This window comes from Canis aureus, chromosome 23 (assembly GCF_053574225.1).
Source record: "Canis aureus isolate CA01 chromosome 23, VMU_Caureus_v.1.0, whole genome shotgun sequence".
Classification (NCBI taxonomy): domain Eukaryota; kingdom Metazoa; phylum Chordata; class Mammalia; order Carnivora; family Canidae; genus Canis; species Canis aureus.
This window is the reverse complement of record NC_135633.1, coordinates 17,945,627-17,969,143: the sequence shown is the minus strand read 5'-3', so window position 1 is coordinate 17,969,143 and position 23,517 is coordinate 17,945,627. Positions and strand designations below refer to the sequence as shown.

General features: G+C 38.8%; 1 protein-coding gene and 1 long non-coding RNA gene across 6 annotated transcripts in view; one reads left to right on the top strand and one right to left on the bottom strand.

The window, feature by feature from the left end:
- SWAP70 (switching B cell complex subunit SWAP70) overlaps positions 1 to 23,517 on the top strand; it is a 74,743-nt gene that overhangs the window by 1,707 nt on the left and 49,519 nt on the right. The window contains exon 2 of one of the 2 annotated variants that reach the window (XM_077866522.1): positions 22,116 to 22,256. In XM_077866522.1, the coding sequence (XP_077722648.1) occupies positions 22,116 to 22,256 (141 nt within the window). Of the gene's footprint in view, positions 1 to 22,115; positions 22,257 to 23,517 lie in introns of those variants that run through there. The other variant, XM_077866523.1, reaches the window with a different exon arrangement.
- The window catches only part of LOC144294691 (uncharacterized), an 84,197-nt gene that overhangs the window by 31,023 nt on the left and 29,657 nt on the right, over positions 1 to 23,517 (bottom strand). The window lies entirely within an intron of this gene.

Below are 23,517 nucleotides of genomic sequence, written 5' to 3'. Positions count from 1 at the left end.
ATGTGTTGTTTCCCCTTTTTGGTGATTATGAATAGAGCTGTGTTTTACTTTTTACTGTTTTTACTTTTAATTTACCTATACCACCATATTTAAAGTGAATTTATTATAGATCACTTGTAATTGGGTCTTGTTTTTTAATCCATTCTTGCAATCTCTTGTTTTTTCATTGTTGTGTTTAGACCATTTACATTTAATGTAATTATTGATATGGTTAGATTTAAGGCTACTAATTTTACTATTTGGTTTCTGTTTTCCAATTTTTGTTCCACTGTTTCTTCTTTCTTTCCTTCTTTCAGATCATTTGAATATATTTTAGTATTAGTATTAGTATTAGTATTTAGTATTTAGTATTTCATTTTAATACTGTGCCCAATGCTAGGGGTGGTAGTAGAGGTGGGGGGACAAATCTTTGCCTTCAAGGAGTTTAAATTTTGGTAGGCAAATTAAGAAAATAATCAAGTATTAGAGATGGTTGGTTCTTTCTCTCAATTATATTACTCGGTTACCTTATCCTTAAGAAATGTAAAATCTGATGGTTGAGATAAATAAATATAATTGGATAGAGGATGTTGAGTGGATTAGAAGATAAGGGGCCATGAGATTTTAAAGGAAAAGGTGATTAGTTTTTTACTGGTGAGATTATTTCATGAAAAAAAGCTTCTTTGAAATAAACTTGAAAACAATCAGGATGTGATCATATAGAAATGCAGGAGGGAAAGCTAAGCCATTCTATTCATTTATTCATTCATTGGATATTTGTTGACTGCTGGTAGTTCCAAGGCATCCCTGTCCTCTATTGCAGCAGTCTGGAATTAATCAGACATTTATGGGGACTTCTCTGTAATTTATTTTGATTGCAGTGTAATGTATGAGTGAGTGTATGTTTGTATATTTAAGAGTTGGGGATCCCTGGGTGGCTCAGCGGTTTAGCGCCTGCCTTTGGCCCAGGGCATGATCCTGGAGTCCCCGGATTGAGTCCCGCGTCGGGCTCCCGGTATGGAGCCTGCTTCTCCCTCTGCCTGTCTCTGTCTCTCTCTCTCTCTCTCTGTGTCTATCATGAATAAATAAATAAATCTTTAAAAATAAGAGAGAGTTATTGCTGGTAATAAAGCAATAGAAATAGATTGTGGTTAATGCACAGAGAGGACTTTTAGTACCAGGCTAGTGAGGTAGGTGCCATAGAGCCTCCAAGTTTTCGGAGAGGTGATGGATCATGATAAGAAGTGCACTTTAGGAAATCACTTGGGCTGTAGCATGTGACCTGGGTTAGAGTGGATTGGACATGTTGGAATTAGGAAACCATTGCAGTAGTCTTGATGAGAGGTAATAGGGGTGGAGGTGGTGAGGATGGACGAATGGGAGATGGTGAGCGAAGGAATTTTGCTGTCTACTAGCCTGGACTCATGATTGGGTGTGAGGAGAAATGAAAAGGACAGAGTCAGAAATGTTTCAAATTTCAACTGTGGATGACCAATGGATACTCGTGGTTTTTAATAGAAACAGGAAAGTTATCAAAAGGAGCTGTTTAGAGAAGAAACGAAAGTTAACTTTGAACATGTAGGGTTTTATTTATATTGTTTTGTTTTTGAGGCCCTTGTTGGAGATGATGTCCTTGGCAAGGGTGGGGCTGTCAGTACAGGATCTAGTAGTTTGAAACTTGGAAAAAAAGAGAGGAAAGATTAATTGATGGCCTTGGGGAATGGCTAGAGTATGTGGTGAGAGGAAGAATAGAAGTCAAGGGAATGGAAACAAGAGTAAGAACCACTTCAGAGCAGCACTGGAACTGAGGGAGAAGAGTTTTCAAGGAAGACATGATCTCTTATTTTTGAGAGTTAAGCTGTTATTTTTATTGTTCTATACACATATTTTGGAGATTGTAATGAGAGTGACTCATTTCTTTTTTTTTTTTTTAAAGATTTTATTTTTTATTTATTCTTGAGAGACAAGCCAGAGGGGCAGAGACATAGGCAGAAGAAGAAGCAGGCTCCTTGTGGGGAGCCTGATGCGGACTCAATTCCAGGACCCCGGGATCATGACCTATGCTGAAGGCAAATGCTCAACCACTGAGCCACTGAAGTACCTCTACATATTTCTTCTTTATTTTTATTTATTTTTTTTAAAGAAAGATTTTATTTTATTTATTCATGATAGAGACAGAGAGAGGCAGAGACACAAGCAGAGGGAGAAGCAGGCTCCATGCAGGGAGCCCGACGCGGGACCCGATCCCCGGTCACCAGGATCACACCCCGGGCTGAAGGCAGGCGCTAAACCGCTGCGCCACCCGGGCTGCCCCATATTTCTTCTTTAAAGAGAAGTTGTGAAAAGTTTAGAATATTGGCATCATCTTGGGAATAAATTCATTTTTTACTTTTAGGAGATTATTTTGCAGTATAGTACTCATTTATTTTATTTTTTTTTTATTTTTTAAAGATTTTATATATTTATTCATGAAGAGACACAGAAAGAGAGATCGCGCGAGAAGCAGAGACACAGGCAGAGACAGAAGCGGGCTCCATGCAGGGAGCCTGACATGGGACTCGATCCCGGGTCTCCAGGATCAGGCCCTGGGTTGAAGGTGGCGCTAAACCACTGAGCCACCCGGGCTGCCCAATATAGTACTCATTTAGATAGATGTGTTTGAGTCACTGCTATAATTAGTAAATTTTGGGGTGCTTGGGTGTCTATCCTCTGCTCAGGTCATGGTCTCTGGCTCCTGGGATGGAGCCCTGCCTCATATCTGTCTCCCTGCTCAGTGGGGAGTCTGCTTCTCTCTATCCTTCTACCCTGTTCCCTACTCATGTGCACATGCGTGTGCGTGGTCTCTCTCAAATGAATTAATAAAATATTTATTTATTTATTTATTTTTTAAAAACAAATTCTTTTTTTAAGATTTTTAAAAATTTATTTACAGAGAGAGAGAGAGAAAGGCAGAGACACAGGCAGAGGGAGAAGCAGGCTCCATGCAGGGAGCCCGACGTGGGACTCGATCCCGGGTCCCCAGGATCAGGCCCTGGGTTGAAGGTGGCGCTAAACCACTGAGCCACCCGGGCTGCCCAATATAGTACTCATTTAGATAGATGTGTTTGAGTCACTGCTATAATTAGTAAATTTTGGGGTGCTTGGGTGTCTGTCCTCTGCTCAGGTCATGGTCTCTGGCTCCTGGGATGGAGCCCTGCCTCATATCTGTCTCCCTGCTCAGTGGGGAGTCTGCTTCTCTCTGTCCTTCTACCCTGTTCCCTACTCATGTGCACATGCATGTGCGTGGTCTCTCAAATGAATTAATAAAATCTTTAAAAAAATTAGCAAATATTTTCCTTCAGTTTCTTCAGTTTAGTACAAAAAAACTTATATGTTTTATACCTAATTTTTATTAATAGCATATTTAACATATTTAGCATAAATTAACAACATAAGTTATTATTTTGTTGTTGGAAACATAGACTTTCATTGAATTTATCAATAAGATAAAAATATGGAAACCAGAATTTGAAAACCATTTGTGACTTGTATAAGCTACTATAGAGGCAAGATGTTGAGGTTGTTTAGTCACAGTTAGCGTAGGTCACTGTCTTCTGATCTTCATTAATGTACCCTTCCCCTCCCCCCAAGCCCCTGCTCCCTGTACCCTCCAACAAAAGGGGAACCACCTCTGCCTCACTTTTTTTTTTTTTTTTGCCTCACTTTTCTTAACTTTGATTCTTTCTCTTCCTTTCTCATTCCCTGTGATCTCCCAGGGTTCTTTCTTGCAGTCTGCACCCTCTGTAGGAAACCTCTGTCTCTTGGGCTCCAGTTGTGCCAATTTTGACTCCCCACCTGAGTTGCAGCCATATGAGTCTTTACCCCTCACCACACTCAGACTGTGTACCCCTATAGGAGTCATCAGCTGTATTAGTTTAATATGCAATGAGATTGTTAGAAGGCAACTCATTTTTTAAAATTTTCGTATTGATTTGGTATTACTCTGTTTTTCAGGCTGGATACAGAGGGACATTAAACTGAATTATTTTGAGTTAAGCTTTTCCTTTTTTTTAAAAAAGATTTTATTTGTTTACTCATGAGAGAGAGAGAGAGAGAGATGCATAGACACAGGCAGAGGGAGAAGCAGGCTCCATGCAGGGAGCCCGACGCAGAACTCCATCCTAGGTCTCCAGGATCACACTCTGAGCTGCAGGCGGCGCTAAACCGCTGGGCCACTGGGGCTGCCCGAGTTAAGCTTTTCCTAATTGTGTACTGATCTATTTGTTGGCTGAAGTAGATATGGTGGGGGAAAAGTCTTCACAAACATTCTCTGCTTGCTTTTAAACTTGTATTTATGGACACTTGGGTGGCTCAGTCAGTTAAGTGTCTGCCTTTGGCCCAGGTCATGATCCCAGGGTCCTGGGGTCTAGCTGCAAAGCAGCTTCCTGCTCAGCAGGGAGTTTGCTCCTCCCTCTTCCTCTGCTCCTGCCCTCTTTCTCTCTCTCTCTCTTGCATATGCATGCTCATTCTCTCTAATAAATAAAATCTTTAAAAAACCCTTGTATTTATGAATAGTTTTTTTTTCCTTAGAATAAACTATAAGACTATTACTGTTTTGAATTCAATTTTAATATACCCTGTAACTGATGTGTGAGAATAAAAAACTACTGAGTGATTGATGGACACATACCTATAGGAAGGTGCTAGGTATATTTAGGTAGCTGAATAAATATAATTGAATTGAATGTTACTTTTTTTTTCACCCATTTTTTTTCTCTTGGTTTGTTTTGGTGTTTATGTCCTGCTTTTGTGTGTATTTTTTAAAAATTTTATTTTTAATTAATCTCTACATCCAATGTGGGGCTTGAGCTTACAACCTCAAGATCAAGAGTCACAGACCACTGACTCAGCCAGCCAGGCACCCCTGTGTGTGTGTGTGTGTGTGTGTATGTGTGTATATATATATATTAATGAGGGATATTTGTGTATAGATTATGTTAGGAAACCATATTAATATGCCATCTGAAGCAGACTTTCTTGCTTTTAGGTTTTGATATCAATTTGCAGAAGTCCATGGAAATAGGTATAGGGCATATTAGTTGAATTAGAGGCAATAATTATTCTCTACTTTTTTTTTTAAGATTTTGTTTTTAAGATTTTATTTATTTATTCATGAGAGACACAGAGAGAAAGGGAGGCAGACACACAGGCAGAGGGAGAAGCAGGCTCCTTACAGGGAGCCTAATGTGGGACTCGGTCCTGGCTCCCCAGGGTCACGCCCTGGGCTGAAGGTGGCGCTTAGCCGCTGAGCCACCAGGCTGCCCTCTACTTTTGTTTTAAAATGATCTTCAGATAATTTAGAATTTCAGTGATCTTGCTGAAAGATGATAAATCTCCAGTGACTTAGAAATACATGCAATTCCAACCTGAAACCATAAAAGTCCTAGAAGAGAGCACCGGCAGTAATTTCTTTGGCATAGGCCTTAGCTGCATTTTTCTAAATATGTCTCCTAAGGCAAGGGAATAAAAGCAAAAATAAACAATTGGGACATCGAAATAAAAAGCTTCTGCACAGCAAAGGAAACAGTCAACAAAGCTAAAAGACACTAACTGAGTCACCCAGGTGCCCCTGCAGCATTTATAATAACCAAGTGCCCCTGCATTATTTATAATAACCAAGATATGGAGGCAACCCAAGTGTCCATTGATAGATGAATGGATAAAGAAGATGTGGTATATAATACAATGGAACATTACTCAGCCATGAAAAAGAGTGAAATCTTGCCATTTGCAACATTTGTGACAACATGGATGGGTCTAGATGGCACAATGCTAAGTGAAATAAGTCAGAGAAAGACAAATACCATATGATTTCACTCATGTGGGATATAAGAAACAAAACAAATGAACAAAGGAAGACAAGCAAAAAAAACCAGACTCTTAAATATAGAGAACAAACTGGTAGTTAACCAAAGGGAAGTTGGTTGCGGGGGATGGGTGAAATAGGTAAGGGGATTAAGAGTACATGCATTGTGATGAGTACTGAGTAATGTATTCTTTAATGACTATATTGTATGCCTGAAATTAATATATCACTATATTAATTGTGCTAGAATTAAAATAACATAGAAGTTAAAAAAAGAAAAAAAACATATACAAGAAGATAAGGTGATGAAGGGTATTATTTAAGCATTTGTATATCAAAGAGAAACTTTGGAATAGTTCATATATATACACATGACATAGAATTCATGAAGTTCGGGCAGCCCGGTGGCTCAGTGGTTTAGCGCCGCCTTCAGTCCAGGGCGTGATCCGGGAGACCCGGGATCGAGTCCCGTGTCAGACTCCCTGCATGGAGCCTGCTTCTCCCTCTGCCTCTCTCTCTCTCATGAATAAATAAATAAAATAAAGCCTTAAAAAATTAAAAAAATTCATAAAAAAAGAACTCATAAGAGTTCAAAAGGGCATTTATAAAAGTGAAAAGTTTTCTCCAACCCCTGGCCCACACACTATTTTCCTGCCCTGGAGGCAACCATTATTATGTTCCTTCCAGAGATCAAAATGTACCTTAAAATTAATACTCTTATTGTTTTAGTAAATGTTGTCCTTTTAAATATAGCAAAGTCTAGTGATATTTTTTGCAACCTTTATTATAACTTTACTTTGCAATTATGGTTACAGTGCGAATTACATGTCAGTCCTGGAAATATCTTGAAATAAGCTTTTTGGCTGTGTACTTTTATTGTGTTGTTTTTAGAAACACAGTGGTTTTTTGTTTTTTGTTTTTTTGTTTTTTGTTTTTAAATTGTGCCCTTTTGAAGTAAAAGAGGATCTAAGTGTAGAATTTGAGGAACAACACGGGTAGTTGATTTTTTTTTTTTTTTTTTTAGATTTTATTTATTTATTCATGAGAGGCACAGAGAGAGAGAGCCAAAGACCTAGGCAGAGGGAGAAGCAGGCTCCATGCAGGGAGCTCTATGTGGGATTTGATCCTGGGACTCCAGGATCACACGTTGAGCTGAAGGCAGATGCTTAACTGCTGAGCTACCCAGGCGTCCCAACATGGGTAGTTTGACTTTATTCATTTCTTCAGTGATAGATTTTTCAGCTAAATATCTTTTATTCTTTGCTTTGCAGCTGGTTTATATATCTTATGAATATCATATGTTCTGTTCCCATGTAGGCATTTAGTCTAAAAAAATTTTTTTTTTAAAGATTTTATTTATTTATTCATGAGACAGAGAGAGAGAGAGAGGCAGAGACACAACACAGGCAGAGGGAGTGCAAGCTCCATGCAGGGAGCCCGACGTGGGTCTCCATCCTGGGTCTCCAGGATCAGGCCCTGGGCTAAAGGCGGCGCTAAACCACTGAGCCACTGGGGCTGCCCTAGTCTAAAAAAATTTTTAACCTTACTACTTACAAAAGTAATTGAGCCTGGCCAAAGTCTCAGTTGAAAATACAGTAGTCTTCACTTATCCATATTTTCGAATTTCACGGTTTCAGTCCTGCAGTCATCCGTGGTCTGGAAGTAGATGATCCTCTTTCTGACATAGCCTCAGAAGTTCAGTAGTAGCATAACAATATGTGCCTACATCATTCACCTCACTTCATCTCATCATGTAGGCCTTTTATCATCTCTTATCATTACAGGAAGGGTGAGTATAGTACAATATTTTGAGAGAGATACCACTTTCACATAACTTTTATTATAGTATGTTTATAATTAACCTATTTTATTATTAGTTGTTGTTATTCTACTGTGCCCAATTTATAAATTAATAAATTAAACTTGATCATAGATATGTATGTATCGGAAAAGAGATGTATCTAGGGTTTGGTACTATCCACTTGGGTTTCAGGCATCCACTTGGAATATGTCCTCTACGTAAGCAGAACAAATGTATAATGGAAGCAAGGTGCAGTAAAGGGCTTTTATCGTGTGAAGCACAATGTAAAAATATGGTTAATTTTTGTGACTTTGGCATGTATAGTATTTTCTCCTAATCTTTAGTATTATATTTCTATTAACCTCTGGTAAAAGTTGTTTCTATTGAGGAACTAAAAAAATCTAATTTAAAAAAAAGGGTGAGACCATTGGAATCATGAAAGAGCCTACAAAAGTCTTTGTAAATATTTCTCATATTTCACTAAAACAAAATAGTAAAGATAGCTCTCCAAATAACATGTAAGAGACACTTAAAAATCTTAAAATGATAATGGCTTCTGGGTTATTTCCTTTCTTTGCTCATAACCTCAGTGAGATAAGTTGGAAGTTGGGGTTTTCTTTGAAATAACATGTAAACTTCTGCTTTTTGAAAGGTAATATACAAACTGTGAAGCACTGTGTATGTGTGTGTGTGGCCCTCCATCTTACGAGCCAATATGCATTTCTAATCTTATGACTCAGAGTTCTTAACCTTTTTGATCTCCATTTCATATTTCCTTTCAGGTCTCACTATAGTCCTGAGGTGCATCATACCTGAAGCTAGAGACAGAAGAGGCTTTGCGTGACCTTTTCCCACTTACCCCATTTGCCATCACAGAGTAGCTATGTTCTCATTCCATCCGAACAGAAGGGTTATTATGTAATCCCCTCAGTGGATAATTAGCACATTAGAACTTGAGTTTGAGGTATTCCAGCTTGCCTCTGCAGTCTCTCTTAATGTGTGTCCCTGTTCCCGTCCTACAACATAAGTCTAAGGTAGCTCTTTGTCTCAGCTTCCTCCATCTCCCCCTGGGATTCATTTCATGAATCTCTTTTTCTGCTCTGCTTACTGGTTTATTTCCTTCTCATTATACCTTCAGGTTCCTTTTTTTTTGATTGAAAATCTGTGCTTTCTTGAAACTGCAATTCTCAGCGATTAATTAACTGTGGAAAGGTATTTAGGAGTAAATCTGCATATAGTTGAATTTCATAAATGAAGAGATCTTGTCATTAGGGAGAGATTTTTGCATTATTGGAAAAACATTTTTTCAGCTCAAAATTCTTCTGTGCCTCCTATACCTTTTGCTTTAAGAAAATGAGCTTTGTTTTGTTTTGGGTTTTTTCTTTTCTTTCTCTCTTTCTTTCTTTCTCTCTTTCTTTCTTTCTTTCTTTTCTTTCTTTTCTTTCTTTTCTTTCTTTTCTTTCTTTTTTACTGGAGTTAGATTTGCCAACATAGAGCATAACACCCAGTGAGAAAATGAGCTTTGTTTGGTAATCAAGTATGTTTGATTTGGACCATGCAAGTGGTGTGTGTGAGCATGGTGTACCAACCATGCTCCAACACATGCTGGATGGTGTCAAAGGTATTATATTTCATTGCATAAGCAGCTCTGGGAGAATGGAGCATTATCGACCTTGCCAGGCAGGACAGCCCCATCAATTCTTTCAGTTCATAGGGTGATGGATGTGGGGTTACATTTTACGTGTTTTTGTTCTTGCACGGAATAGATGGTTAACTTATATTTGTTGATTGACTATATTAGAACCAGTAGTCCAGAACTGATCCTACAAAGAGGGGAGGTTACTAAAACTTTTTGGGTATTTATGACAAAGGTAGAGTTTTGAGATTATTCTGATGATGGAGGTGAGAGGCTGGAGATCAGGTGACCATTTGGGGAGCTTCTGTGAAAGTTGATGAGTCCTTTGATGAGTGCAAGGCTGGGATGGTGGCAGTGGGAATCAAAACAGATAATGTTCCTTACCCCATAGTGCTTTAGTCTTGTGAATGTTAGAGACCCAGCAAACTGGCAATTCAAATATAGTGAGATAAAGGAAGTACACATTTCACCTAAGTCTTGTGGGATCTATTCATGACACTTGCCTGTAATGGATTATTTCATTGTTGGCTGCAACATAGTGATTTTTAAGACCAATTCTACCATTTTTGTCCCTTTATTGTCATTCTTGTGTAAGGATGAATGTTAATTTTCCAAATGTTTTTGGAATAGCTGGAGGCGCTTAGCTAACTTTTAAATTTTTTTTAAAGATTTTATTTATTTATTCATGAGAGACACAGAAAGACGGAGGCAAGAGGGAGGAGGGGGCTCCATGCAGGGAGCCCAATGTGGGACTCAATCCTGAGACTCCAGGATCGTGCTCTGAGCGGAAGGCAGATGCTCAACCACTGAGCCACCCAGGCGTCCCTTCAGCTCTTTTTATTTATTTTTATCTTTATTTTTTTAAAAGATTTTTATTTATTCATTCATGAGAGACAGAGAGAGAGAGAGAGAGAGAGAGAGAGACTGAGACACAGGCAGAGGGAGAAGCAGGCTCCATGTAGGGAGCCCAACAGGGGACTTGATCCCAGGTCTCCAGGATCAGACCCTGGGCTGAAGGTGGCAGTAAACCGCTGAGCCTGAGCCATCCGGGGTGCCCGCTTCAGCTTGCTTGCTTGCTTTCTTTCTTTCTTTCTTTCTTTCTTTCTTTCTTTCTTCATTCATTCATTCATTCATTCATTTTTTTAATTTTAATTTTAATTTTTTTTGCTTCAGCTTTTTTTTTTTTTCCAAAGATTTTATTTATTTATTCATGAGCAACACAGAGAGAGAGACCGAGACACAGGCAGAGGGAGAAGTAGGCTCCATGCAGGGAGCCCAACGTGGGACTCGATCCCGGGTCTCCAGGATCACGCCCCGGGCTGCAGGCGGCGCCAAACCGCTGCGTCACCGGAGCTGCCCCGCTTCAGCTCTTTTTAAATGAAACTTTCACACACTCACAAAAAGGTGCTTGGGCACACAGAGGAGGGGAACCTATCTAGCCTATGGGGAAGATCGGAGGATTTAGGTCAAAGAATGCTTCTAGAGGAAGAGACATTTGTCACTGACCTTAAGGGATGTGTCAAATTCATCTATAAGAACATCTATGATGAAAAATACGGAAGATCAATCCCCTGGGAAAGCAGGAAAACATGTCAGGAAAGAGCACTAGTTGGGGAGTCTGGAGACCTGTCTGTGCTCTGATACTTGTGTAACCATGGGAAGTCACTTCTTACTGGGCTTCAGTTTGCTCATTTGCAAAATGTGAAGTACCACATGAGGTCTTTGAGGGTTAGCCTTCTAATTTAGCTATGTTAGCTTGATGTGTTTACCACAGTCATATCCTGTTGAGTATTTGCTCTGCAGCAGCTCTTTGTTGGAGTCTCAGAAGGGAGAATGGGACCTGTTACTGAGGGCAAGGAGCCCCTGTTTCCCCAGCACTACATTCTCTGGTTAGCCATAAGCTGATAGAGCAGCTCATTCAGTAGAGAGAGGAGTTGGCACTGGGGATTCTGAATTAGACTCAGCAATACAAACTCAAAGTACAAGAGGTACATGAAGAGGAGAGTCTATAATTTTGTTAAAGGAATGGTGGTACCAAAGTCAGCATCAGGGTGGAAAGCCTGTTTTGGGGAGAAAGGAGATGAATTCTTCTTTGGGTTTTTTGGATGTGAGGCAAATTTAGTGTAGAAATCTCTAGTATTAGTTAGGGTTGTAAATCAGAGTTCAGTTGAGAGGGAAAGACCAGAAGGAGATCTGAGAGTTATTAGAATAAAGGTTACTTAACATTGTCAGAATAAAAGCATTTTTGAAAAAGAGAATAAGGAGAAAGAACTCAGGGCTGAAAATTGAGCTTTGGGAAATGTCCAGTTTGGGAGAATGAGGGATGAGGTAGCAGGTCCTACAAAGGCACCTTTGTAGAAGAAGAAGAACCAAAATAGTCTGAGAGGAGGGGGGATGATTTAGACTGCCAAATGCCAGCAACTTCGGAGAATGCCTGGTTCAGAAAGTGTCTGTCTCAGGTTCTTCAGGAAGCAGATGCTAAGACAGAGTTGGGAGTGCAAAAGGGCTATTGAGAAGAAACACCTATGGGGGGAAAAGAGAGTAGAAGCAGGACTGGGAAGAGGAGCTATCAAACTGTGGTATGGACCTGACAAAATTGGGAGCAAATGATACGACCATCTTGCTCAGTCGTTGGCTGAGGAAGACCCTGAGGAAGCTGGAGGCTCTCAGCTAACTACAGTCCTTGTAGCTAAGCAGCATTTCTATTCTTGAGGGATTTGAGTGGTACATCTCTATGTCTGCCACAGAATCCTTTTGAAAAAGCAATTTCATGAGATTGATGCGGATGGAAGCCATATTATGGAGATCATAAGGAGACAGTGTGGTCAGACGAGGGGACAGAAAACATAAACTTCAGATTTGTGATCACTTTGCATGTATACTGTGGCTTCAGATTTTCTTTTGGATGGAGTGTACTACCTACCTAATTTATCTCTCTTCTGTTATAGAATTCTCATTCACACTTGTTAATTCTTATTGAGTCCTTTTATCAAAAATCTCTACTTGAGGGGCACCTGGGTGGCTTAGTGGATGAGCATCTGCCTTTGGCTCAAGTGGTGATCCCAGAGCCCTGGGATCGAGTCTCACTTTGGGCTCTCCACACAGAGCCTGCTTCTTCTTCTGTCTGTGTCTCTGCCTTTCTCTGGGAATCTCTCATGAATAAATAAATAAAATCTTAAAAAAAAAAATCTCTACTTGAATTTTGAGGAACTAGATTGCTCTACTAGACCTCAGGCCAGACGAGTTACGCCTACTAGTTCTGGTGGTATGAATAACTAGCGGAGACATTGGTTTTTACTCTAAAAGTGATCTGAATTAGAGATTCCAATTAAACAAAAATTCTCCCCAGTGGAATATAGTGGTAGTACAGGGAAATAAATTCAAAGACCTATCTAGATAAAGATGGAGAAGCAAACTAAATTTAAAAAAGAGAGAAAGAGAGAAAAGAAAATTCTTAAATAGGGCTCATTTAGCAAACATTTGTTGAACATCAGGAACTTTTTTTAGGTTTTGGCATTGCACAGATGGATAAAATACAAACCTTCTCTCTCTTTTTAAAATATTTTATTTATTCATGACAGAGAGAGAGAGAGAGGCAGAGACACAGGCAGAGGGAGAAGCAGGTTCCATGCAAGGAGCCTGATGTGGGATTCGATCCTGGGACTCCAGGATCACACCCTAAGCTGAAGGCAGATGAGACGCTCAACCGCTGAGCCACCCAGGTGTCCCCAGACCTTCTCTTTATGGAACTTACAGAGTAGTGGGAGGGTAGATGTAGACACTTATTGGAGTTAAATCTTTTTTTTTTTTAATTTTTTTTAAAGATTTTATTTATTTATTCATGAGAGAGACAGAGAAGCAGAGACATAGGCAGAGGGAGAAGCAGGCTCCATGCAAGGAGCCCGACGTGGGACTCGATCCCGGGTCTCCAGGATCACACCCTGGGCTGAAGGCAGTGCTAAACTGCGAGCCACCAGGCTGCCTGTTAAATCTTTTTATAAATGATTTATCTTAAAGATATTTGTTTCTGCATAGTCCAGTGGGACACTGGAATCTAAGGAAGCTGTCCCAGATTGGGACTTTGTTGCCTATCGTGTGGCTTCTTCAAGAGGTATGGCAAAGCATAGTTCTTTGTGAATGACTGAACTGAATTAATTTCATCAACTCTATAGTCTTACAATGATCTCTTGTAATTTTGTAATTTTATTGGTGTTCTCTAGCTGGAACCCCCCAGACATATTTAATTTTAAAATTTTCCATAAATATAAAAGCTTCACTTTTTCTGATTATAAAGATAATACATAGAATATTCAAACAACACATTAAAGTATAGAAACAAAGGTAAAAGTACCCAAAATTCTACCACCAGAGGCAGGTGCAATGAACTTTTCAGTGAATATTTTTCTAAAATCTTCTCTCTCTTCTCCATACCTTTTTCCTCTCCTTCCTTGCTCTGTACACATATACACATGCATATGTACATGTGTTATACACAAACATATCCTTTTATATAAATGGGACTATATTTCATATGCTTTTGTAACCTATTTTCTTTTTAAAATTTTTTATTATTACTATTTTTTTAAAAATTTACTTATTCATGAGAGATAGGGAGGCAGAGACATAGGCAGAGGGAGAAGTAGGCTTCCTGCGGGGAGCCTGATATAAGACTGTAACACCAGGACCCTGGGATCACTCAGCCAAAGGCAGACGCTCAACCACTGAGCCACGCAAGTGTCCCTGTAACCTATTTCTTAAAGAGGTGATAGAGTCCTCTTTCCATATCACTGTTGTCCATTGCTTTCCATATCACTTTCCATATCACTGTTGTCTGATAGATACAGACAACATCCTTAATAACGGCTATGAACTATTTTACTGTGTTGATGCACCATGTTTTATTTAACCACTTTCCTATTCATAGATATTTGAGATGTTTAGGTATTTCCAGCTGGGGATGCTGCTAAACATCCTACAATGCATAGGACACACCTCCCCCTGCTCCCTAAACAAAGAATTATCTGGTCTAGGGCCACCAGGGTGACTCAGTCAGTTAAGTGTTTGACTCTTGGTCTCAGCTCAGATCTTGATCTGGTGAATTGAAGCCTGCCTTGGGCTTCATGCTGGGCATGGAACTTACTTAAAGGAAAAAAAAAATTATCTGGTCCAAAATGTCAGTAGTGATGGAGAAAACCTGCTCTATTCCTTCTCCAGTGTTGGGTAGTGGTGATCTTCACTCCCCTGTATCTGTTCAAAAACCAGGTATTGTTACTCATTCAAGAAGTGATAGCTCTTTTAATTTACATTATTTTGATTACTAGTGAGGTTAAGCATCTTTCCTGTATTTATTAGCCATTTGTTTCTTTTATGAATTTCCCATTCATGTCCATTGTCCATTTTTTTCATTAGGTGTTCATCTTTGATTTCTAAGAGTAATTTGAATATTGGAGCTATCAGCCTTTTTTCTTTGTTTCTTTGTGGTGTCGCTCTCTCTTTTTAAAGATTTTATTTATTTATTCATGAGAGAGAAGCAGAGACATAGGCAGAGGGAGAAACAGGCTCTAATGTGGGACTCAGATCCAGAACCCCAGGATCACGACCTAAGCCAAAGGCAGATAGATGCTCAACCTCTGAGCCATGGAGGTGCCCCTGTGGTGTCTCTTTTTAAAGGGAAATTAAAAATATTTTTATGTGGTTAAATATAGTGATATTTTGTTTGATTTCTGAAGAGGGCTAAGTTAATTATCTGAAATAACTTATTAAAGGTGCTTAATTTAGGTAGTTTCATGGCATACAGTCTGTAGACAACATCACAACAGGTGGTTTTGAGTTACATATCCTGCCTTAATCTGTCCATAAGTGTGATGCTTCTATTGGTAGTCTCTGTGAAGAATATGGAATACAACTATTAGGTACGGTTTCCTCCCTTAACTGAGCTGCAGCTATGTATTTGAGATACTGCTAGCATATGAGACAATTCGCTTAAATGATGCATAGGAGTTCAGCAGACAGGAGGGCCAGTAAAGGTTTCCAGAGTTTATGGAGAATGATCCAGTCTTGAAGGATGTAATGAAGCAAATGGAATGTTTCTAGCACTCCATTGTTGTGGGACAGGCTGGTGGAGACCTGGAGTCTCATCCCTGTTTTGTTACTAATCACATTGTGACTTAGGCCAAGTCTCAGGCCCCGCTCTTTTTATCCATGAAGCTAAGAGGCAGGAGTAGAATATTTCCTAAGGTTGTCATTATTAAAATACTATAGTTTTACTGTTAAAAGAGGATTTTTAGAAAGGATTCATTTAGCATTTATTGAAAGCTTTCTGCCCTCTGGATAGCATGTGAGGTGCTGTGGGAATGCAAGGATAGGTAAGACATGGCCCTTTCTTTCAGAAATTTACAATCTTGGGAGAGAAAAACCATGTGTGGTAGTGTAAAATAAGAAATACAGAGTGCTTGGGAAATGCAGAATGAGGAAAGACCATCTTGATTTTGGGTGGTGGGGGCTTCTGAAAGGGATGACATTTATGTTAGATGGGAATGGAGGTATAGGGGTGGTTGGAGCAAAGGCCTGGAGGGAAGGGGGAGTGGTACAGGATTTGTGTATGTTTCAGTGAGTAAATTTGTTTGGTGGGATTTGTATGGTTCATACAGATGGGTAAGAAGAAATGCTAGAAAGGTAAAGAGGGCTTGACTTGTTGAGTGACTTAAATACAGGGCTGAGATACTTATTTGGGTTTTCCTTCTGTAGGCTTTTGATGAATTTTAGATGAGGGGATAATGTGATAAGCAGCACTTTAATAAGAATAATTTGGTAAAAGTGTCAGGATGGTGATTGCTTTTAGGAACTGAGTCAACACTGACCTGGAGATTTCTGAGGCTGATTACAATGAAGGTAATTTAAGAGAAAGCAAGCAAGACTTAGTGATAAGCAGGATGAAAGAATATTGTCAGGAAAGGGAAAATGACTCTGTGTGGTAAAGGGGCAGGACTTCTATTAAGACAATGCTCTTTAAGGCAGGGCATAATACTGGTAGGAAATTGGTCATTCTGGGTCATTGTTAGGAAGAGTTTTCTGGTAATTTGCCATTAGCTTGAAATTTTATAAATCAGACAGGAATTTTCATTTTTTTAAAGATTGCTTATTATAAATTATAATTCTGTAATTGTGTTGGTTCAGATAAGCATGTTGGAATAGAGATCCCCACCTCCCTTTTTCTTCAGTGTTGAAGTTTGCCCATTACGCACATCCTGTAAAGGGAAATTGTGTGACTTGTTGGGGGCGGGGGGCATGCTTCAGAGGACATTTATAATCTCTACATCTTTGGGAGGGTGAAGGGTAAACATGCACTCATGTGTGTTAAAACACTGTTTAGTAGTTCATCATCTTTGATTTTGTTTTCATGATAGTTGGAATAAAGTGCTTAAAGAGGATAAATGGCAAACCACTGAACAGGAACAGACCAACGAACAGGGCTCATACAGTTAATCAGTCATCTCTTGTCAGCAAAGGCCCTTGCAGAGGCAATAGTAGATAGTTATGAAAGAACTGGAGAGAGGGATTATTGGCATGGATATGGATCTTTTATTGTAGTAACAATAGTTTATTCTTCATATCAGGAATGAGAGCAAAGTTGCTTAGCAATCATGTGGGTGCTAAAAGAATGGCCTTTGGAGGAGCAGGCATTTGAAGTGGGATAAATTCAGCTTTTTCAAGAAACTTGCAGACATTCTGATTAGAGTGATTCAGGGGCAGTCCTTAAACAAATCAAGAACTTGCAGCCCTCTTTCTTCCTGATTGCTTTCATCCTGGTCTGCTTTCCAGCTTCCTCATCTGGAGATACTAGTGCCTCTTGGAACTGGTTCCCCCAAAGGTTGGTGCTAGGAGATAGGGGCTCCCTGAGAGAGAAGGGTCCCAGAGTTCTAGGCATATGTAGTTCTTCACCACTGCATTTAACTCTGCTCCACAAAATTGTGCCAGCCACCTCACTGAGTCCTAGAATTGACTAGGTAGGACTAGGTGAACATCAGTCCATCACTGCACCTGAGCCTTACAACAGAGGTACATGGCCACAGGGTCTTAGGGCTTTCTGTTCTTCCAGAAAGAGGGAAAGTGGCAAGTGTGGAAAAGGCATCAGAGCAGGAAGCTTGGGTTCTAGTCCTAGTTTTACTACACATAAAACTGTGATTTGAGGCACAACTCCTAATCTCTGACTCCGCCTCTTCATCTGTAAAATAGCAATATCCACTTTGCCCAAGGACAAGACTGAAACCAACTAATGGATGATGTGAGTCTACCCTAAAAAGCATAAGCTATTATACAAACTTATGAAGTAAGTTCTTTCTTCTTTCTTTCTTTCTTCCTTCCTTCCTTCCTTCCTTCCTTCCTTCCTTCCTTCCTTCCTTCCTTTCTTTCTTTCTTTCTTTCTTTCTTTCTTTCTTTCTTTCTTTCTTTCTCTCTCTCTCTCTCTCTCTCTCCTTTTTCTTTCTTTCTTTCCAATTTTTTAAAAAAATTTTTATTTATTTATGATAGTCACAGAGAGAGAGAGAGAGAGAGAGAGGCAGATACATAGGCAGAGGGAGAAGCAGGCTCCATGCACCGGGAGCCCGATGTGGGATTTGATCCAGGGTCTCCAGGATCGCGCCCTGGGCCAAAGGCAGGCGCCGAACCGCTGTGCCACCCAGGGATCCCCCCTTTTCTTTTCTTTTCTTTTCTTTTCTTTTCTTTTCTTTTCTTTTCTTTTCTTTTCTTTTCTTTTCTTTTTTTCTTTTCTTTTCTTTTCTTTTTTTTCTTTTCTTTCTCTTTTCTTTCTTCATGAGAGACAGAGAGAGAGAGGCAGAGACAGGCAGAGGCAGAGGGAGAAGCAGGCTTCATGCAGGGAGCCTGATGCATGACTTGATCCTGGGACTCCAGGATTACTCCCTGGGCGGAAGGCAGGTGCTAAACTGCTGAGCCACCCAGGTGTCCCTGGAGTGTTTACTTCTTGTTAGTAGTTTATATTCTGGCTTTTGAGATTTTGGTTTCTTTATATATTAAATTTTTTAATTAAAAAAAAAACCCTTGAGATACTGTTTAGGCTTTTAAAAGATTGCTAATAGAAGTTTTGAAAAGTTTTGGGGCTTCCTGGATGGTTCGGTTGGTTAAGCATCTGCCTTCAGCACAGATCATGATCCCAGGGTCCTGGGGATCTAGCCACCTCATCGGGCTCCCTGATCAGCAGGGAACCTACTTTTCCCTCTCCCTCTGCTGCTCCCCCTGGTCTTTCTGTCACATAAATAAAATCTTTGAAAAAGAATTTTTTTGGAAAAGGTTTAAAGATAGCACACTTTTCGTCGGGCTCCCTGCATGGGGCCTGCTTCTCCCTCTGCCTATGTCTCTACCTCTCTCTCTCTCTGTCATGAATAAATAAATAAAAGCTTAAAAAAAAAAAAGCACTTTTTTTTCTTTTTTAGTGACAAAACATTTTCAATTATCCGTTATTCAGTTTATTTTGTTTGATGAAAACTTACCTGTTCTAGGCCATATTAACAATGAAAAAAGCTGTATTTCTTATCAGATTGTAGCTCTTTTGCTGAATTCATAAAACAAGTTTGGGGTTGACAATTAAGGATTGGCTTTAAAAATTTTTTTTTAGAAACAAGGTTAACACCTTATTCTTCAGTGAGGATACTGAGGCTGAGCATATAAGTAGCAAAACATTAAACCATTATAAAACAGTAAGTGGCAAACCACTAAACAGAAACAGACTGTGTGAGAGCAAGGCTGGTGCTCAGATCTCCTCTAGGGTCCTTGCTACTATTAAGTGTTGTTTCCCTCACAATTTGTCTAACTAAATGAAGATAAAGTTAAGAAAATTGTCACTGAATTCAGCTGTCCCTCTTATCAAAAGTACTGTTTAATTGTCCAAGGTTGAAGTCTAGAGTTCAAATGTAAATCTTCTTTAGTGGGATCACTGAATTGAACTAAGCACCTACATATACAAAGAACATTGTTGACTTTAGAGAACTAAAACCATGATGTTCCTTATTACTAGAGAGTATTGGACCAGGGATTACAAAACTTGAATTCTAGTCTCAGTTCTGCCAAGTAACCTTGGTTAAAAACAAAACAAAGCAAAACAAAACAAATTTTTATTCCTTTGAGTGAGTACTCACCATCTATAAAATGAAGAGGGTGACAATATGGCATCCAAAGCCCCTGCCAGGACTTGACTTGGAAAGATCTATGAAACCCGAAGGTAGAGAAAGGGGAGTACAGGAGAGATTGAGGAGTTTGCATTAATCAACTACTTTTCTCATATTATTCCGCTATCTGAAAGCTTTCCAGTTGCCCTTTCCTATCCAAAAAGCTCTCCTTATTTCAAGGCCTACATTACGTTCACTTCCTCTTTGAAGTCACTTTAGCACACATTCTCTTTTCTGAACTCATTGATTGCCCTTCCGTGATTAACACTCATGTGTTAATCATGGTACATTGCTGTGGATTGTGCCTTTCTTATATACCTAATTTCTAGTAGGTTAATATAAAAGAAAAATAGAGACTTCAAGAATAAATAGATCTAAGATGTGTGATCTTAGGCTAGTCAGCTTTTTATTTTTATTTTTTATTTATTTTTTATTTTTTTTGCTAGTCAGCTTTTTAAAAATACATGTTTAAGTTCTTAAATAGTTGGAACATGTTGAATAGATAAAATTTTTTTCAAACTTGGGAAAAAGGGGAGATAAACAGTGAAAGGTCTTCTACCTCAGGTCTACCACCAAGCTAGTCTTTCCCCTACTGTTATTAGTTTCTTACATATTCTGTTAGAGTTTCTTATTTTTTCTTTCTTTTTCTTGTACATAAAAGATGGCATACTAAACATAATCTTAAGCATATTGCTTTTTTCATTTAACTTATCTTGGAGATCTTTTCATATCACCAACACAGTGAGCTTCCTTATTGTTCTTAACATTGTATGAATGCACTGTAACTTAATCAGTGGTTGGGAATTTTTACTTCATTAAATCTCAAATGATTTCAAATTTGAATGACCTTTGAGCCTTCTCGGAGAAAATTGCTCTTTATTTCTCTAAACTCGTATTTTTATAGGACTTTGCAGGTTTAAGTATTTTATGTTCTTGAAGTTGATCCTCACAAAACCTCTTTGGGAGTAGATAATTACTCCATAAGTTTTACTAGGTAAATAGAGAAAGGAAATACTGATTTAGGTTTTTGCTGGCTGTGGGGCAAGATTTTTCAGAAAAAGCTCTACCGTGCTCTTTTCATGTGCTCTAGTGTTGGCAAATAGAGGTTTTGCTTGAGAAACACAGCCTGCTTTGTAGGGGCTGATAAAAGTCTTCATTACTTCATTTATAACCATTTGTGAATTTACTTCCTTTACTTTACTAACTTCCTTAAAACCAGTAAAGCGTGTGGAAAAGGATCTCCACATAAATGAAGCCTTGAGAAACAAAACAAATATAGAGAGAAGATATGCAAATATTCTTTTTATAGATTACTTTTTTTAACCTTAAAAAATCCTAACTGAAATGTGTATGCAGAAAAAAGTGACTTGCTTATGGCATTGAAAGTCTTCATTGAGATGAATGTAGATCTTCACGTGATTAAATGTGTAGGGCTGAGCGAAGGGAAAATTTAAACCTGGGATTTAACATCTGATAAGATTCTTTGTTGAAGTAAGTACAGTGTTAACTATGTAATTGTCCTGTTTAGAATACCAAAATGAAATGGGAGGGATTTAAGTTTCACTGTAAAATTTTCATGTAATGCAAAATGAGATTAGTACTCAGATAGCCCAAACTGCTAATTGAACTTCCTGAGTGTTAAAGTATTGGACTCATATTATGCCAATACCAGTAATGCTTTATATACGGAGTGCGAGTTTTCAATTTTTAGTATATGTGCTGCCGAAGCGAGCACCGGAGTGCGAGTTTTCTACAAAAGATTTTCAACCATTTTGGTGACTTCTGAGATATTTTTGCAATTTTTCTCCTATTTCTAAACTAGGCCCTTGATTTCTTTTCTTTTTATAGTTATGCTCTTTTAGACTCATGCTGAAAGTGTAGCCTAGTATCACAGAATTTTAGAGATATTGGGACACTTAGAGATTGCTACTTAATATTTGGTAACATTTATATATTAACTTGGCCCTTCTTGTTGAACAAGTAAGAACATCGGAACCTAGAGAGGTGTCATTGGCCCCGCCCAGTCACTTGGTCCAGAAGCCTCGGCTGTAGCTGCCCAGATCCTGTAGCTGCCCAGATCCGTGCTCTTTTTCCTACAGCTCTCACCAACTGATGCTGCTCTCCCTGGGGAAAAGTTTAATTTTGAAAACATTCTCTTGGTCCTTCCCCTCTTTTTCTTTCTAATGTAGGCCAAGTGCTAAAAGACTACAAGGAATATTATAGTCATGGATATTTAAAAATTTCTTTTTGAGTATAGTTGATGCACAGTGTACATTAGTTTCAGGCATACAACATAGTGATTCAACTTCTCTATATGTTATGCTTTGCTCACTAGAGGCTCAGCTACCGTCTGTCATCACACAGTGCTGTGACAGTGTCATTGACTGCGTTCCTGACGCTCTTCCTTTTATTCCTGTGTATAGTCACAGATTCTTGCATGGAGCTGGCTCATTGTAGGCATGTTAAAGAGACTTGTTTGAAGTGAACCAGAACCAGGGAGGGAATGAAGTAATAACTACGAGGGGAGCTGGCAGCCTAGTAGTACTCACCCCATGTTTGTTATCTTTGTCTCCCTAGGGCAAGGAGCGGCGAGTTCAGACAGTGAGGCTAGGCTGCCATATGGAAACTGCTTAGTGTAGTGGATGCCTTTAAACTACTTTCTTTTCCCCTTAGGTCCTGTCCCATAATCTGTGCACGGTGCTGAAGGTTCCACATGACCCTGTTGCCCTTGAAGAGCACTTCAGGGATGATGATGAGGGGCCTGTCTCCAATCAGGGCTACATGCCGTACTTAAACAAGTTCATTTTGGAAAAGGTATGCTTCTAATGTCTTCCTGCTTACAGCGTTGTTTGATTTGCACATTTCAAGTGGGCCCCAGAGCCCCTTGCTAGTGAGTTCACTAAGGAGTTCAAGTATGAGACATCAGGAGATAAATCAGAAAGGAGAGAATGGGAGACAGACATTTCCTGTTTCTTCCTCTTCTCCACTGTCTTCTAAAACTTGGTGTGATATTTTATAAGTTGGGTCATTTTGTTTGAAATTAAGAGCTGTATTTTGTATTAGTTTGTAATGTCTTCTTAGAGTGCTTTTCTTTTTTCCTTTTAAAATTTTGGTTCCACATGTACTGGCAATGATTGTTGAAGCATGAGTATGTTAGGGTAAAAGGTGATGTTAGTTATCTTTACTAAATAGCTATTGTACAGCAAAGTTTTCATCATAGACTTTTCAGGGTACCACTCAGATGCTTCCTATGGGGTATGAGAAAAGATGCTGCAAAAACCTATTTTGTGTTTAGTAGCCAAATATAATCTATTGGCATTGCTGCTGTGTTCAGTTTCTTTTTTTTTTTTTTCAGTTTCTCTTATAGTTTGGATAATTAAAAATTGACACAAGAAGGTATTGAATTTCATGTATTTCTTTTTTTTAGAAGAAACTAAACTCATGGCACTTTCAAATAATTTTTAAAAATTGGTCATTAAAAATTATAAAAGGTAGCATATGCTTATTATTAAATTGGCAATTAATACAAAAATATATGAAATAAAAAGTGAATGTCACTTTACTCTTTCTAATCTCACCATCCAGGAGTAACCACTGTTAACAGCTTGGTGAATTCTTTGCAGATCTTTTTAAATATATTACATGCAAATATACTCCTACATAATGCATAGTGTTTGTTTCTGTATGGCTAAGATCTTGCTATACATAAAGTTCTTCAAATTGTTTTTTTTTTTAACTGAATGATATGTTAGTATCATTTTTCCATATTGTGTATTCTTTATTTATTTAGTTATTTGTGTACACTTAGTTTAGATGTGAAAGTGATCACATATTCACATGAATGGCTAGAAAATTCCTGCTTTTGCCTGTTTATAACACTAAGCATAAAATTTTTGTATATATTTAAAAAATGCCTTTCAAAAAGTGATAATGATAATACTTCAAAGTTAAAAATAAAATACATTGGGGCACCTGGCTAAGTTCGAGGAGCATGTGACTCTTGATCTTGGGGTCATGGTCATGGGTTTGAGCCCCATGTTGGGTATAGAAATGACTTAAATAAATAAATAAACTT